This window comes from Zea mays, chromosome 3, assembly GCF_902167145.1.
Source record: "Zea mays cultivar B73 chromosome 3, Zm-B73-REFERENCE-NAM-5.0, whole genome shotgun sequence".
In the NCBI taxonomy this organism is placed as follows: Eukaryota; Viridiplantae; Streptophyta; class Magnoliopsida; order Poales; family Poaceae; genus Zea; species Zea mays.
Window position 1 is genome coordinate 203,732,827 of NC_050098.1, and position 17,688 is coordinate 203,750,514.

Sequence of the window (17,688 nt, forward strand, 5' to 3'; positions counted from 1 at the left end):
TTCTTATAGTTAGTTAGTTACTACTAACATAATAAATATAGTCATCCTACTAAATTTGAGGAATGAACTAATGACGCACCAATTTATTATGAATGGAGTGATTTCTCAAACCAAACACTTCCATAGAAAACTTGTGTCGTGATGATATCGCTCAGATTTTAAAACAATAGAATAGAATGAGTTTTAGTACGCAGTTACATGACACAAGGAGGTTAATAAAGCACTTTTTTAAATAAAATGTCTCCAACAGTTTTTTTAACTCACTCTGTAAAGCATCATCGAAAGAGTATTTTCTATAACTTTTCACCCCGCAATAGTTTTTTCTATATCTTATGCAAACTCTAGAGTTATTCTCGTTATCTATGTTTGGCTAGCTAGAAATCCTAAATAGAAAATGGCTACGTTTGATAACCAATTAAATAAATTATTGGAGGGTAATTTTCACCAAAATCTATAATGGTAACGATCATTGAGTAGCAGAAAGGGTATGGAAGTTGCTCTAAGAGCAGTCCCAACCCATAGTTTCTATAAGCAGTTTCTTTATTAACACATCATCAAGACACCACTTATAGACTTAACCTTCCTCAATGCAAATAATTTATAGTAGTTTCTACGTACAGGACAAATTTAATGACTTCACACAACAAGCACAACAAGGCTTGGTCAGTTGTGACAAATAACTTTGTATCCTTTGTGCTGCTGGTGCAACAGCCTGAACACCACAATATACAATGACCAACAATTCAATAGCAACACATAGATTAAAATATATTAATCCATAGTAAAACAGTATCCATGTTGATAAATATAATGTAGTCCATAATACATAGTAATATATAATTATAGCAAACTTCTCTTAATATATAGATAGCAAAGATCTGAGATGGACAACAACTTTTGATCGACATGAACATTAGCACACCCAGGTTCGGTCTCCATGCACAGATCCAGCCTCTCCATGTGCATATAAAAACCTTCCGATCAAGCTCCTGTTGCAGGGGGGGAATGTTTTGTTAGTTGTAAAAAAATTGCTTTGAACGTTGACAATGCAAACAAAAACTTAAAAGAATTGCAGATACTATCCAACTACCAGGAAGTGTACTGGACAGTTTTCACACTAGTATAAACATAACCAATGCAGTTTTCACATTAGTTTTCACACTAGTTCTGTTCAGACTAGTTAAATGTATAAATAACTTGAGTACACACTTAAGATCATATAGCAGAAAATTAAGATCATATAGTAGCAATAACAGATCATATAGCAGCAAAAAGAAACAGTTTGGTACCTTAATTATCTGGAGCAAATAAAGACAATCTCATACACTCTAAAGCTTTTGATCTCTCAGCTAGAGCTTCTTCACTAAGACCAGCCGTGGAACCACACAATAAATCTTTATAAAGGTCTATCATTTTACACTTTGTTTGTTCTTGGGCTGCTTTGTGATTAATCTTGGCTACTTCTAACTTCTTGTCAGCCAAACATTGTTGCACTTGTGCCATCTTCTCAACCTTGCTGCTTGCTTCAATGAATTTTTCTAGTTTCTCTCCAATTGCAGAAATAGCTTCTGGTGCCTTTCGTTTTCCAAAGCGCTCTTCTTTGGCCTTTTTCTTCCCAGTAGGACGCTTTGTAGGTGAATCTTCTACATTCACAACAGGACTTGGTGTTGCACGGTTGTCCTTTGCATTAATAAGTTTGTCCACATATGCAGCCCACTTCCTTTCATGTCGTACTACTCTCCATATATGTTGCAGCAAGAAAGGCTTGCCATTATGTTCAGATGCATATAGCTGCAATGCATTATCTGTCCTTTGGTCATCACTCTGCCCACTTTGGAACACTCTAGTGGTCCTTACCCAACAGCCATGAAACTCACTTAAAGGTTTCTTAACACGGTCCCAACGAATTTTCAATTGGTTACGGTTTCTCCTACGGTTACTTGGCGTGGTGCTGTTGTACGTATTAGTAACATCTGTCCAGTAATAATCTGACTTCTTATCATTTCCATCGACCGGGTCTAGTGAATTTTGTAGCCAAGAACTAACCTACAATTACATAATCATGTTAATGAAGCACTGGTCTACATGTTGAATTACTAGCGTGGAGGATAGTAAACTTACCAATCTAACATCTTCTTCATGTGACCAATTCAATCGTTTGTCAGTTCTAGCAGGCTCTAGGGTGTCATCGGCGTCAATGTCAATTGAATCATGTACTTCTGCAATAGGAGTCCCTTTATCATTAGTTGGTGATGGAGTCCCTTTGTTGCTTGTACAACCAACAAAATGGGAGTTTTCTGGAAGTTGGCTGCCATTCGGATAGGTAGCATAAGGAAATGGCATCCTTAGAGAATTTACAAACCCGCCTGGTGGATATAGCCTGGACAAGTGAAACAAACACATGGCATATCAATTATATTCTAGCAAACAATTATATTTTAGGAAACATATACTAATTTCATAACTTTTAGTTTTGTTTTAAGTTTTAAGCACATCTTATCCTGTTTATACAAATTTCAGTATTTGTGTGCACATGTCTAATAATACGCATAGCAACTGAAATAAGAATTGAAGACTATTGCTTGAACAGAGAAGTAATTAAGGAACAAACGTATGGAACTGAACCCATACCATTCAGAGCTGGTGGGAGATGATTCAGACGCGAATGAGCCTCCAAGTGCCATCCCATCCCAAACCACAGAAAATGGATGAGAACTACTTCGACCACCCGTGCTTGGAGCTGCAACGCCTGCACTGCCTGCAGATGCCATGGCCGGAACAACAGTTGATTTTCTGGAGGTTGGAGAAGACTTCTTTGATTTCTTTTGTTGCGCACCACCCTTCCCTAACAAATCCATCTGAAACTCGATTTTCCTTAGAGATGAATTGGGGACTAAATTTTAGCGCTAGATCAGGGGATGGAAATGAGCCATTAAAAAGGAAAATGAAGCCTAGCTACTGGTGGAGCGTTCTCATCTGGCCGGAGCCTGGTCTGGAACGAAAGCCAGAGGCGTGCGCGGGAGAAGGAGATGCTGGCGGGAGATTTGGCGCGCATAAGCTCCGGGAGCGCGGGAGGGAGGCGTCGGGCGCGCGAGCGACGGAAAAATATGGGAGCTGCGGGAGGGAGGCGGCGGAGAGGAGCACCGGATCTGGAGGAGAGGGAGGAAAACGAGGATAGAAACGATCCATCGGCTCCAACCCAGTTTTCGTGATTTCTACGGTCATTGGAGCGAGTGCCGACTTGGTTTCGTTTCTGAGAAACCACTTCTCTCTCTTTCTTCATTAAAATCCTTGCCACATCATCAAATTGGTGACATGGCAGTATAATTAATTCTCTAGAAACTGGATGACCTGGTGCGTTGTGACTGCTCTAAGACTCTGATATGTTGGAATTTGGGCCCATTTAAGTGGTCCATTCTATTAAAATTCGAAAGCAAAGTGGTTGTTGGTTTTTGTCCCACATTTTTATTTTAAAGTGGTACAAACCAACTTTTATAGCTACGTTCATTCCCATGTTTGAATAGACAAAGTAATGGAAGAGAACATGGCTAGACTCACATAAGTCATACGGATAAAGATAGAATAAAAAATGCTAAGTCATATAAGATGAGCAACATTCCTCGTTCCTCATTATACTTCTATACAATATTGCTACGGCTATATTTCCTCTTTATACCTTCTCTCTTGAATTATCTCTTCGGAGAAGAGAGAACCAAAAAGAGAAAGTTAAAATCTTCTAACTTGTGTTGTTTTGTTTTTGATACAATGTAGTAATCAAAAGCAAGTGACCAACAAGAATATTACACAATTTTCCAACGAGATCAACACCAATAACTAAAGAGGTTATTAATTAGTCTTTTTCCTAATAATAAAAGGTTCTGTTCGAGCGCTAATTTTATCTTGTTTACAAACAAATCCAAAGTGCTAATAACTTACTAGGCTTGAACAAGCATTGCGAGCGCCAAGACTCTTCCCGTAGTCCATTTCCACCATATCCCTTTGCCGCTCTCCTTTCCGTCCGTCTCTCGCACTCGCGTGACCCCCTATTTTCTCATCTCAAAGGGCGAACCACGTCTTACCCTTTTGCATGCAAGTACTGTAACCACCGCAACACAATTCCACGTGGCCTCCTATAGCTCACATAAACATCTACTACCATTTCCTCGTCTCAATACCCACCACAATCCACGATTCTAGATCTCCAACATCCCATATAACCGCCGGCCAATATCGCCCTCCCTGTCTCCCTCGCGGCACTGCAGCAAGCCATGGGCATGAGCACCACCACTGACCTGTCCGCGCCACCCCACTCCGCCACCCTGCCCTGCCGCATGGCCTCCTCCTCGTCATCTTCCTCCGTCGCCCCGTGGCCGCGTCCAGACAAGCACCGCGGCGCGGGCGCCCTGGTCCGCCGCGCGCAGCTCGTCCTGTCGCGCGAGGTCGGGTGGTGCGGGCAGCGCGCGTGGCGGAAGCTGCTCAGGCGGCTGGCGCAGGAGACCAGGTGCGTGTGCAGCTCCCCGACGGCGGCGGCCACGGGTCGGCCCATCACGTTCGGCTACGACGCCGCCAGCTACGCCAAGAACTTCGACGACGGGCGCAGCCCCGCGCCGCGCCGCGTCGTCGTCGGCGCCAATGCGGGCGATAAACCGAGCGGCAACAACTGACCACCCCATCGACGTTCTTCTCTCTCTCCCTCGTCGATCCCCCTCCTTCCGATATTTTTTTTGTTTGTTTCTTTTTAACTATTTTTCCTCTATGCATGCTTTTATTTCCTTCTCATTCTAGCGCCTCCCCTGGTGATGGTGAATTGGTGATATTGGTGTTGCAATTGCCTCATCAATATCCCATATAAATCTAGTAATTTGTACATAGCTTTCGAGCGAGATAACACGAGTGGAGTTTGGTAATTAAGAGATTTCAATCAGAATGCAATGTGCTATGTCTGAATGACTGAATCTCTTCTCCTGCATTGGTAAGAGATTTCAATCAGAATTCAGATATTGCAGGGAGCCATTTTTTTTTCTGATTTCAAGATTACGGAAGAGATGCAGGCACTACCTAATCTGAAACGCGAGGCTGGATAGATAGTGGCATGTTAATTTCATCTCGATATTTGATCCACTGACAGCGCTAACTTGCCAAAGAAAGGAGATCCTTTTAAAGAAAAGGAAAGCGACCAACGGGCGGTGCATGCGGATCAAGCTACTCGTGGAATGGACCATGCAGTACCGGACAAAAGGGAAAAGTGGACGGGATTTATTGGTCTTGGTTTTAGGTAGGACCATACTATTATAAATTTAATTTCTCTCGATGTGCCTGTCACGGCAACAACGTTTACCAGATTCATCAGTGAAATGCTTCCCTGCAAATCAGGGCGTTTCTTTCTTTTTTCTTTTTTTTTTGCTTGATGAATATCGTCACAATTCATCATTACATTGTCTACACAATTGTAGGGTTCTTTCTTGATTCGTTGTGTCGCTAGCTTTGCCCCTGACTGAGTGACTACACGGCGGTTGCTTCCTGCAAGAGCAAGGCCACGCATTACGCAGGTTCATAGGTGCTGGTGCTACCAAAACTAAAGACTGGGCTCCATACCACAAAAGCGAGGCAAAGCTGAGCGATTTGAGGCCTTCCCGGTTGGGCGCGCGGTTGCCCTCTGCTGCAGCAAAAGGCAGCAGAAGCTTCCTTCTCGTCTCCGCAGAGGGAATTTTCAGGTGCAATGCAACTACCGGCCGGCACGCGCGCAGAGGCTGCATCGTTGACTCGCTTGGTTCATGGTTAGCTCGTCTCGACTCGAATCGGCTTGTTTGAAATTTTGCACGAGCTGAGCTGACATTTTAGCTCAGTTCGTTAACGAGCCAGCTCACGAGCTAAACGAGCTATCACATTCCAGCAAAACGAAACTATATGTATATCATCTACGAAATAATTGATGAACATGTTATAAGTATGTGGGGTGTCTATGACTTATGATTTAAACTAATGATTAATGAAATATGTTTATATGTTAAATTGGTCTATGCAAATATAATTGTGGGTTAAACTGATGAACATGCATGTATGTGAATTATGAATTGATGAGTGATAAATTATGTTAATTTGGTGTTACATTGACGTGGTTTGTGAAACTAGGAGTACAATTACTATTTTCTATTGTTAAATTAGTTTAAAATTAAGTAAAAATTAATTAGTATGTACATATTATTTTTTCCACTCTGAATCGCGAGCTAAACGAGTCAACTCGAGCTCGTAAGCAAGCCGAGTCGATCTGACTCGCCGAGTCGTGCTGGCTCGTTAGCTTAACGAGCCAGCTTAAACTCGAACGAGCCAAACCAAGCTGACTCAGGCTGCGTTTGGGACGGCTCCTTAACAGCTCCGGCTCCGGCTCGCGGGCGGAGCTCTCCCAAACGTCCTCACGGAAACGGCTTCTAACAGAGAGCAGGAGCCAAAAGTGCCCCAGGAGCCGGAGCCCCAAATTTCTGGCTTCGACCTGCTCCCACAGGCAGCGCCTTCCTCTGCGATCCGCCGCCCTCTTCCTCTCCCGCAGTCCTCTTCCTCTCCGATCCGCCGCCGCCCTTCCTCAACACCTCGCTGCTCCTTCTCCAACGCAGCTGCGTCGACGGCCATGGACCCCCGCGCTCGCTCCGACGCAGATCCACTCCCCCGCAGCCATGGATCCGTGGTGGCCGGGTCCGGATCTGGTGGGCACACGTCCATACGGGCGCCCCCCATCCACGGCGCGCTCGGGGCTGGCCGAGGCTATGCCGCCGGCCTGGCCGCCGCACACGGCGGCGTGCACGGGCTATCCTTCACCAACTCCACATTCCTGCCCACCGCCCCCTCCATGGCTGCGTTCTTCCACGGTGCGGCGCACGGGGGTGGACCAGGGCACGGCGCTGCTCTGGCCGCCGCCCAAGCTGCGGCGCTAGGCACACAGGTGGCTGGTGCAGGGCACGGCGCGGCCCTTGCTGCCGCCCAGGCTGCGGCACTAGGCACACCGATGGCTGTCGCAGGTCATGGCTCACCCATGGACAATGAATTGCCCGCGTGGTTTCAAGGTGAAGCAACATCGGCTTTTGGAGCAGATTGGATGTCCGAAGGCTCTAGCCATGTTGCAGCAACTCCATCGACCACAGTTGGCGAACAAAGGACATTTGAAGCTGCGTCAACTCGGCGCAAGGGTGGACGTGCTCCTCGTCCTCCACCAGTCGCAACCCGCTCGCTTGATGTCAACCTCACTGATAATAGGTAACAATCTACAAACCATTCACTGATAATAGCTTGTCATACAAATGATAGTGCCACAATGAATATAGTTTAATGGTAATGTCACATGATGGTTTTACTAAACAGTACTGCTGATTGGAGTGAGGAAACACTAAAATTGTCTGTGAATTTTTTGCCGATGAAGTTCAAGCGGGAAATCGTGACAGCACACATTTGAATAAATCTGGGTACAAAAATGTGATTGAAAGGTTTCATCAAAGAACCGGTATTTTGTATGACCGAAAAAAGTTCAAGAACAAGTGGGACAAGTTGAAAATAGATTATGGAATTTGGAAGCAACTATCAAACAGGGAAACTGGCATAGGATGGGATGCATCTCACACACATATTATCATGCCCGAGTCATGGTGGAAGAAGATGTCTAATGTAGGTCTCTCATTCATTTTCTTATTGTTCCATTAATTTGCAAATAATAGTCCTCACACATTATCATTGCCATACAATATATGCAGGTAGTGAAAGGTTCATCCAAGTTTAGGCATAGAGGCCTTTTAAATTTAGATAAACTAGAAATAATGTTTGAAGACATTCGCAACACTGGTGATGACCACTGGAATCCTTGTAGTGGTGTTGCACCTACCCAACATGAGCATACTCCAGTGTCATCGTCACAAATCAACATTGATGATGATGAGGAAGAAGTTAACTATAATGATGATAGTGAGCCAGAGGATGTGACACCCACAAGCTCTAGATCAGTGAGAGCAAGAGTGACCTCACAAGGCAAGGGGAAGAAGCGAAAAACCAGTGGTGGCCGATGGTTTCAGGATAAGATCGGAGAGCTTGTTGCTATGAATGAGAGGACCACTGCTTCTTGTGAATCAATGGCATTGGCTAGTAAGGAGCCAAAATCTGATTTTTCTATTAAAGAAGTCATGGCATTGGTGAAGGCATGTGGTGCCACCCCTGGGACAAATGAGCATTTCATTGCGACATGTCTCTTCACCAAGAAAGCTGATAGGGAGATGTTCATGACTTTAGACACTCCTGGAGAGAGGTTTGAATGGTTAAAAAGGAAGCATGAATGGATGTCTAGAAATGATGTGGCTAAGTAGAAGTTTCAGTTTCAGTTTCAGTTTCAGTTTAGAAAAACAGTTTCATTTTCAGTTTCAGTTTAGAAAATACAGTTTTAGTTTCAGTTTGGTTTCAGTTTTAGTTTCAGTTTGGTTTCAGTTTCAGTTTAGAAAAACAGTTTCAGTTTAGAAAAACAGTTTCAGTTTAGAAAATACAGTTTCAATTTGGTTTCAGTTTCAGTTTTAGTTTAGAAAAACAGTTTCAGTTTTAGTTTAGAAAAATAGTTTCAGTTTAGTAAAATGCAGTTTTAGTTTCAGTTTAGTAAAATGCAGTTTAGTTTAGTTTAGTAAAATTCAGAATTGTGGTTTTAGTTTCACAAGGCAAAATTCAGTGCTGCTGCCGCCCTATCCCCTGCCTTTTGTTTCTCCTGGAATGGGAATAGCTCCACTCAAAATTCAGAATTGTGAACCAGATGGTGCTGATGCAGTTTCACAGCTGATGCAGTTTCAGACAGATGGTGCTGCTAGCCTGCAGTGAGTCCATGGCCAGGATGATACTCCCCAACAAATTTTTATTTGATCCAACTGTCCTCATCTTACAGCTTTGTCATGTGGGCAGGTTGTTCTGTGACAGGGGACAAATTAGTGTGCCATAGAAGCTTGTCATATTAGAAAGTACGTTTTTTCTTTAGGTACAATGTCAGGAGCCTATAATTGCCGTATGTCTTGTAGATCTTATGGATTTTTTTGTTCTTCCTGAAGTGTCATTCATATCCACGGATTCTCAACAGCTTCTCTGCCAGGACATGCAGAAAAACTGTTCATATCAACAGAAACCCCATTATTTACATAGTCAGATAGTCCGCTCTTCTTCTACTGTCTTGACTGCTGATGATGTTGTGCTTGTTTCAGACAGTTTCATTCATCACAAAAAGCTTTGAACTTTCTTACACTAGTTTCAGTTTTAGTTTAGTAAAAGCATGTTTCAGTTTCAGTTTTAGTGGGACAAAGTAGCAAGTAGCAGATTGGTTTTAGCAACAATGTTGTTTTAGTATGAATGAAGTCTGAACATGAACTCTTATGTGAATTATTTTTTACTAATTTGTGTAATGCTATGTGAACTCTATTTATTATCTGGTGATGACAGTGGCTCTGATGATAGAAGTGGAACTGATGATGCGAGTGCATCTGATGATGAGAGTGGACCTGATGATGAGGAATGGACAAGGAAGGCTATTGGACTAGCGCGGTCTGTTCAGAAAAATACATTATGCACAACTCTTGTTCTTGGAAAATATTATTTCACTTATATTGACAAGAATGAGGCAAGGACCACAAGACAAAGTGGATATGCTTGGGTGAGGGAAACGTTGAGTAATCCAGGAGGAAGCCACAAGATGTTCTGGATGGATGCATCTCTTTTCTATAGTTTGCATGACTTGCTAGTGAGTAACTATGGGCTCAAATCTTCTCTTCATATCAATTCAATGGAGTCTCTTGCCATTTTCTTGGTTACATGTGGTCATGGTTGGTCTAATAGTGGTGCACAACATGTTTTTAAGCATTCTGGAGAGACCATTAGCCGAAAATTTGAGGAGGTATTGCATTGTGTGGTGGGTATGTGTGAGGAATATATAAGGCCAATTGATCCAAACTTTTGTACTACACACCCTAGAATTACCAAGGATCGTAGGATGATGCCTTTTTTTCAAAGATTGCATTGGTGCAATAGATGGCACTCACGTTGCAGCAGTACCACCCTCACATGACCAAATTAGATACATTGGTAGAAGTGGAAGGGCAACCCAAAATGTGCTTGCTGTTGTTGATTTTGACCTACGGTTCACATATTCATCTATTGGACAACTTGGATCAATGCATGACACAAGTGTATTGTTTAATGCATTGGAGCGTGATGCAGACTTGTTTCCACACCCTCCATCAGGTATTTTTTTTATTGTCATATATATAAATCAGTAGAATAAGAAGTATCGTCTTTCTTTGTGCTAAAAAGTATATACTTTTGGACATTGTTCTAGGAAAATATTATACTGTAGATGCGGGCTATCCCAATCGTCCTGGGTACTTAGCTCCATACAAGGGTGAACGGTACCATGTTCCTGATTGGAGAAGGGGACCTCCACCAAATGGTGAGCAAGAACATTTTAACCATTTGCATTCAAGTATTCGGAACGTCGTAGAACGCACATTTGGTGTGTGGAAAATGAAGTGGCGTATACTTCTTAAGATGCCAAGCTACTCCATGGAAAAGCAAAAGATGATTGTTGCAGCTACCATGTGCCTTCATAATTATATTCGTGAGAACCATCGAGAAGACAAAGATTTTCATAAGTGCGACCGGAATCTAGATTATGTGCCCACTATACCTTCTAGATATAGAAATACAACTGATTCATCATGTCCATACTCTAATGATCGTACGATGGATAGGTTTCGTGATGACATCGCAAGAGCGATCTTTCTTTCTAGGTAATCATCCAAGTGATATATGACTTGTGTATGAATTGTGATGTGCAAAAGCTTTTCGAATATTGATTTATGAATTGTGATGTGCAAATGCTTTTCGAATATTGATTTATTAATTGTGATGTGCAAATGCTTTTCGAATATTGATTTTCGAATATTCAAGTGATATATGAATTGTGATGTATAAATTCATTAACGTTGATGATGATGAGGACAACATATACAAGGAGCTGATTTCTACCAAACAATTTGCAAAAAGCACGGGCTCCTGCAGAGGAGCTACTCCTTCAGAGGAGCCAGAGCCGGAGCCATTTTCATAGGAGCCGGAGCCCTCCCAAACGGCCCCTCATTATCCACCCTAGCACTTTGCAGCCTCGCTGCCAACTTTTGATTCAAAATGCTCACCAACAACAACAAGCTAGTGGAGAAGAAATTAGAAAGGGAACGGCGGAGGAGTACATACGATAAAAAAACGGCATTTACAATTACGTTCTCTATTCGAAAACTAGTCGAGCTATACAGTGCCTCATTGTTAATAAAACGTCATGACCAGTAGAGTATGTGCTGATCTGAACAATGCTCGCCAACACCATGACCGAGTATGGATGAACGATGATCCTTTTTTGAAAATCTTTGGGATGTGATTTTCGGACAAGTTTTCTTTATTGAAATATATTCATAAAACATCTTCCTTCATCCTAAACTAAAATTCGTTTTAGTTAATTAATGGGTTCGTACCAACATTTGATGTATATGTTTATATATGTTTGTAGATTCATATTTATATATTTGAACACGGACATAAAAGTTAAGATCTAAACCTGCTACTATTTTGGTATGGGTGAGTATTAAAAGTAGATCCATTTGTGCAAGCATGAGTAATAAAATATATATATGGTTTATAGATATATAATACCTTGTAGCATACGCATCAACAATGACTCCGTGGCCCAATGGATAAGGCGCTGGTCTACGGAACCAGAGATTCTGGGTTCGATCCCCAGCGGAGTCGTTTTTTGTTTTGTTTTTTGGCTTTTTTAGGCGTGTCTTTTTTTGTTTTGTTTTTTTTTGGCTTTTCTAGGCGTGCCTTTTTTCGAATGTTGTTTTTTTCTCTCTCTCAGTTTTTATTTGATTGCGCTTTTTCCAAATGTTGCCTTCTTTTTTCTCACTTTTTGTTTGCTTTCTTGGATGTGTTGCATATTCAATGTTCTAGGTGTGTCTTTTTTTTGTTTTGTTTTGTTTTTTTGTTTGCTTTTCTAGGCGTGCCTTTTTTTTCGAATGTTGTCTTTTTTTCTCTCCCAGATTTATTTGATTGCGCTTTTTCCAATTGTTGCCTTCTTTTTTCTCTCAGTTTTTGTTTGCTTTCTTGGATGTGTTTATACAGTTGTGCATATCCAATGTTCTGCTAATTAACAGTCCGATCGACCTTAGAGTGTTGGTCGTATTTTTTTTCTTCCTAATTTTGTTTTCCTATTTTCCCTTTTTCTTGAAGTCGTTTGTGGGTTGTTTTTTATTTTTCTTTAGCTTTTCTGCGTGTCTTTATGCACTTATGCATGCCTAGTGTTCCGCTGAGTAACAATTCATTTGATTGTCGAGCGCCTCTAGAAGAAAAAAAACATATATATGAATGGTTAAGATACTGTGAAAACAATATTTTTTATTAAAGGAAAAATGTATCCCCTATATTACTTTTGTAATGACAGTGCAGGTCAGATAGAGCGAACTCTGACAGTGAGTGCGCCTATCCTACAACCAACATTTGAGTTGAAAAAATAATGTTGTCTTAGTTTTTCGAATTATTTGACTGTTTGCAGGAACCCCCTGGAGTTATAAAACATTCTCAGTTGATAATAAAGGAACACAGTGATTAGAAAGAGTATTTCTAATGACCCATGCAACAGCGGCTTAAGCCGTGTCTAGGACCTGGTAGAAGATGGTATTGCTGTTGCTGTGTAGATGGATTTCAGCTGCCTGTTTATGAGCTTGCTATCATAGAGAGCCAGCTGCAGCTCCATGCCATCTGACCACCATTGCTGTAGCCCATGCGCCTCAAGGAACTTCTGTGGGCCTTTTGATGTCACAAAGAGCTTTGCGACCACATCACTGGCAATCTCACTTGCCTTGCGTTGTTGCTGCTGTTCGTCGGAAGAACCATCTGTTGATGTGGACGGGCAAGAGGGAGCGTTGTAGTGGCAGCAGATGTAATCGCTGTTGTTGACATACAGATGTGGCACCCATTTATTCTCGGTGCGCAATCTCTTCTTGTCATTTGCCTCGGCCTTGGCAGTCTCAAGTGTTGTTGTCTCTTCCTTCAATGGCAGACTTCCTTTGACTTTCTTCCACAGGTAGCTGGCCTTCTCACTCATGCTCCTTACACCCATGGCCAGTGAAACAGAAGGTGGATTGAAAAGGTGGCACTCCACAAAAACCCCTTGTTTGGCAAGCTCTTTGCAGATTTGAAGTGCAAAGCCAGCTCCCAAGGAGTGCCCAGCAACACAAACATTGGCGCTGCCAAACTTCTCAACTGCTAACTGTAGTGCTGCTAAAGCACCAACAAATCTCACTGAACCTTTGAGGCTCTCCCATACCAAGAAACGAAGGTCATCCTGCAGGTCTCTCTTCATAGTTGGCTTCTGCAGGAGGGTTCCTCTGAGAGCTAACACAGCCCTCGGTGCCCCACTTGGTCTTATGAGGATAAAGTCAGATAAGGCAGAAGAGCGATCCCACTCCAGCATGGCGCCATAGATGGAACCATCTCTCTCATCCACCAATGTCTGTGTGACCTTGTATTTGAAGGGTTTCCACCATTTTGGAGCAAGGCCATCCTCTTCGCCTTTCTGGTCCTGCCTGTCCAGTTCAAGCAGGTAGACTGCTTGAATGAAGCAGGCCATTACCATCCTTTTGTAATTTGGACCCTTCCTGCAAATCAATTAAACCAAGATAAAATGTTAGGGGGAGGAGGGGGGGATATCATGGCCTATGGGATAGAATACAATGGCATAAAGTCAAGTACATATTTCAAATGGATTCTTTCGCATTGACATAAAGCTTGACCAGAAGCTGCCTTCCCCATGCAGCCGTGCCAAGATCTTATGTTAAATTAATATTTTAAAATAATCCTGATCAAATAAATTTTCAAAAGCAACCCATTTGGCCACCGAGGCCTATTGCATGGACAAAAAGGTTTGCCATGGAAACCATATCTGGAATTGCGCATAGCCTTGATGGTGAGGCAAGAGCAGAAAGAATTATGTAAATTGCCATGAAAACCATAGCTGAACAGTCTGTTATGCAACAAAAGCGTGTGCGCAGAAAACGTGTTTGGTAGCCCCATGGACCCACGCACAGAACACGTTGGTTTCAGGAAACTTGAACCGTTGTTCCTTGCTTTCTTGTTTTCTGATTTTCTCCAAGAAGGCTACAGCAAAACTTGTTTTCTGGTTTGCTGTTTTCCTCCAAGAGAAGGAAGGAGCAGTGACATTGTTTCTTCTTATCAACCATAGGTTAACCTTGCTTCCAGGAATGGTAAACAATTATGTTACTCCCAAAACTGCATAATAAGCACAAAATGGAAAAATTCCACAAAACTCAACTCTCAAAAATTTGTTTGCCAAACTGCGCGGTGGCAGAACATTTAGGCCTTGTTCGGTTTGAGGTGGTTTGAGAGGGATTGGGGGATTAAAATCCCTCCTATTTTGAATATTCTGCTCAATCCACTCCTAACCGAATAAGCCTTTACCGGTACCTGTAAAAAGGTGCAGTCATTTTTGGGATAGTTTCTATACTTGTTACCTAGAAACTATTAAATTCACAATGGACGGTTCCTTCAAAGTAAATGTTACTCAATCCCCTGTTTTATCTTTCCATCATCTACCATGCAACGGATACTGCAAAAATCACAATGTCGCTACATGAAAAGGTAGTCAGTTGGCAGCATGCCGATTGAAGAACCTTCTATTCTCATTCAACCGCGAGCAGGTAAGGGGAATCGCGCAATCGGTGCTAGCATTCGTTATCCCCTCCCGATCAAAACCAAGAAAATGCCCGAAAAACAAGGTGTCAGCTGCAAGCCTGCAACACCAAGCGACGCCCCCTGATCCCACTGAAACCTAGAGGCCCGCAGCTTGAACGAAACCACATACATACAAATAACCCGCCATCCGGAGCTGGCCATCCCATCATCATTCAGGAACGGAAAAATGTACATGATTTCAAAGACATGGGAAGCGCGATCGCTTACCAGCTCGACCTGATTATGTCCTTCCAGTTGGGCGGTGGCAGGTTGCGCGGCCCGGACACGTGGAAGTCGTAGGGGTGACCCTCCGCCTCCGCGTCCGCCACGGCCACCACCACGGCCCCTCCGCCGCACCCTTCTCCCTCCACCTCCACCACCATCTCCTCGTCCTCCTCAACCGCCTTCACCTCCTCCTCCGCCGGGGCTGGAGCGGGGAGTAAGTCGATCGGCATCGTCGCGGCGCAGGCCATACGCCCCCGCCCGGGAAAGTGCTCGCGGCTCGGGGTGGGGATCGCGAGATGGAGAGCGCGTGCGCGCGGGGAGATTGGCAACGGTCGAACCGGCGTGGGGGCGAGGAATTTGGAGTGCGCCAGCGCGAGGATTCTCGGGTGCCAGGTGAGGGAGCGCGGCGGTGGGGTATTTGGGATCTCAGGAAGGGGACAGCGGAACAGCGGCCCAACGGTCATGTTTGGAAGGGGGAGCGGCAACTGGGGGGTTCATTACGGCAGGGTCAGAGGCTGTGTGGCTTGAACGTGTTGTTAACGAGTATGCCTTCCTTGTTGTTAGAGCAACTCCAAGAAGGAGTCCTAAACTTGGGCCCTAAATAATGAAATAGGGCCTGATTGAAAGATAATTAGGACCCAACAAATTAGTTTACTCCAACCGTGACTCCTATTGTCTGGTGTTATCTGTGGTTTTTGGCGGGAGGTATTGGCGCCTACCCACCACGCGCGACTTCTTTTCTGCGCTGGATGCTACGATTCGGCCGGACACCAACTGACGGAGGGAACCCATCTTCGTTGTCCCTGCAAATGCAGCAGGGTCGTAGGGGTCAGGCCGACGAAAGAGCGATTTGTGCAGCATTCATCAAGTGGGTTCACAAGAGGCAGGCTGTCATCACCCTTGGTATGCTTTTCTCTTGTTTAACGCCTTTTGATGTAGCTCCTCCACACATTCACGTGCTACTCCGTTCCTCTAATTCAACTGATGCTCCGGTTAGTGGATAGATCTTGTAGTTTAGTGAATAGAAATGAAGCAGCATTTATAAATACTATTCATTTCTGTTGATACATTGTTCATTGATTTCTTATTCCAAATTCTATCGATAAATTACAGAAAGATGTCTGCAATTACTAGAGCTTTGATTCATCAGGAAGATGAAGATTTAGATGACGAACTTGACCATTTCATGCTTTTATTGATGAGTGAATATGAGAAGAGAAAGCATAAGCAGCGGAAAAAACATAGAGGTTCAGTTTTTGGACATAAAGTTTACAATCGAGGCAGAGAAGAATATGCTATAAAATTATATCTTGACTATTTTGCTGACAAACCAACATATCCTGAGAAGATTTTTCGACGACGTTTTCGTATGAGTTCCCGCTTGTTCAAACGGATAGCTGAAGCTGTTGAAAAAAATGACACATATTTTATTCAGAAAAATAATGCTGCTGGTCATTGTGGTCTCACCTGTTTGCAAAAGGTAACTGCAGCTTTCAGACAACTTGCATATGGTGTTCCAGCAGATTATGTTGATGAGTATGTGCGGATGGGTGAAAGCACTGCTATTGAGAGCTTGAGAAAATTTGTGAAATCAATTTGTGAAGTGTTTGGCAAAGAATACCTGAGAGCTCCAAATGAAGATGACACAACTAGATTGCTTAATATTGCTGAACATCGTGGATTTCCAAGTATGCTTGGCAGTATTGATTGTATGCATTGGAAGTGGAAAAATTGTCCTACAGCTTATCACGGTATGTATTGTGGCCATGTCAAAGAACCCACTATCATACTTGAGGCAGTTGCGTCTACGGATTTATGGATCTGGCATGCCTTTTTTGGTCTTCCGGGTTCGCACAATGATATTAATGTTCTACGCAGATCTCCTCTCTTTGATAGACTTGTGAAAGGTGAAGCCCCATCTGTTAACTATATTGTTAACATGCACAATTATGATATGGGTTACTATCTTGCTGATGGAATTTATCCTCCTTGGTCAACTTTTGTGAAAACAATCAAGGCCCCATCAAATTTAAAGGACAAAAATTTTGCTGCTGCTCAAGAGTCTCAGAGGAAAGATGTTGAGCGTGCATTTGGTGTGTTGCAGGCTCGCTTTGCCATCATTCGAAATCCGGCGCGATTCTGGGATGAAGAAACACTTCGAGACATTATGATGTCATGTATAATAATGCACAACATGATAATTGAAGACGAACGTAATGTTATTGGTCTTGATGTGCCATATGACAAGAGTGCTATTGAAACAGAAGGTGTGGTGTCACGTGCAGGGACATCAAATTTTTCGTCATTTGTTCAAGGGTGTGAAGTTGAAGATTCTCGCATCCATCGTCAACTTAAGGAAGATCTAGTTGAACACCTATGGGAGCGACAAGGGCATCAGAAAGAACAACATTAGGTGAGGCACACATTAGTTCAAATATGTATGTTCATTTATTTTGGCTGAAACATGTGTAGTCGGGTGTGATTATTTAAACATTTGAGGTATTTAAACATTGCAGGTTAGGGAGCGAGCAGCAGCAGGGCGCAGGACCAGCCAACAGCAGTAGCAATGTAGCACGGCAGCAGCAGCAAGTAGCCAGCGAGAACTAGGCAGCAGGGCGCAGGACTGCAAGCCACTTAAATTATAGTAGAATGTTTGGAGTCGTT

General features: G+C 43.1%; 5 protein-coding genes and 1 non-coding gene across 6 annotated transcripts; 3 read left to right on the forward strand and 3 right to left on the reverse strand.

The window, feature by feature from the left end:
* Nucleotides 1–771: 771 nt before the first annotated feature.
* On the reverse strand, nt 772–3,160 carry LOC100285171 (uncharacterized). The gene is made up of 4 exons (NM_001291583.1): nt 2,632–3,160; nt 2,122–2,380; nt 1,290–2,046; nt 772–989 (listed from the first exon to the last, which is right to left on the reverse strand). The coding sequence occupies exons 1-3, from the start codon at nt 2,856–2,858 to the stop codon at nt 1,291–1,293; spliced, it is 1,242 nt and encodes a 413-aa protein (NP_001278512.1). The 5' UTR covers nt 2,859–3,160; the 3' UTR covers nt 772–989; nt 1,290.
* Nucleotides 3,161–4,096: 936 nt separating this feature from the next.
* On the forward strand, nt 4,097–4,869 carry LOC103651213 (uncharacterized). Its single transcript, XM_008676833.3, has one exon. It carries the CDS (start codon nt 4,269–4,271, stop codon nt 4,662–4,664), a length of 396 nt encoding a protein of 131 aa, XP_008675055.1. The 5' UTR covers nt 4,097–4,268; the 3' UTR covers nt 4,665–4,869.
* A 163-nt stretch (nt 4,870–5,032) lies between these two features.
* On the reverse strand, nt 5,033–5,856 carry LOC111591197 (uncharacterized). Its single transcript, XM_023302138.1, has 2 exons — nt 5,528–5,856; nt 5,033–5,275 (listed from the first exon to the last, which is right to left on the reverse strand). Exons 1-2 carry the CDS (start codon nt 5,754–5,756, stop codon nt 5,055–5,057), a joined length of 450 nt encoding a protein of 149 aa, XP_023157906.1. The 5' UTR covers nt 5,757–5,856; the 3' UTR covers nt 5,033–5,054.
* A 5,870-nt stretch (nt 5,857–11,726) lies between these two features.
* TRNAR-ACG (transfer RNA arginine (anticodon ACG)) lies at nt 11,727–11,799 on the forward strand. Its single transcript has one exon. It is a non-coding gene; the product is annotated as a tRNA-Arg (tRNA).
* Nucleotides 11,800–12,551: 752 nt separating this feature from the next.
* LOC100276892 (uncharacterized) lies at nt 12,552–15,492 on the reverse strand. Its single transcript, NM_001150593.1, is given in 2 exon segments — nt 12,552–13,706; nt 15,028–15,492. Coding segments are annotated over 2 exon segments (1,248 nt in total). The 5' UTR covers nt 15,273–15,492; the 3' UTR covers nt 12,552–12,703.
* A 649-nt stretch (nt 15,493–16,141) lies between these two features.
* LOC103652489 (uncharacterized) lies at nt 16,142–17,631 on the forward strand. Its single transcript, XM_008678063.2, has 3 exons — nt 16,142–16,712; nt 16,932–17,340; nt 17,541–17,631. The coding sequence occupies exons 1-3, from the start codon at nt 16,142–16,144 to the stop codon at nt 17,629–17,631; spliced, it is 1,071 nt and encodes a 356-aa protein (XP_008676285.2).
* Nucleotides 17,632–17,688: the final 57 nt, after the last annotated feature.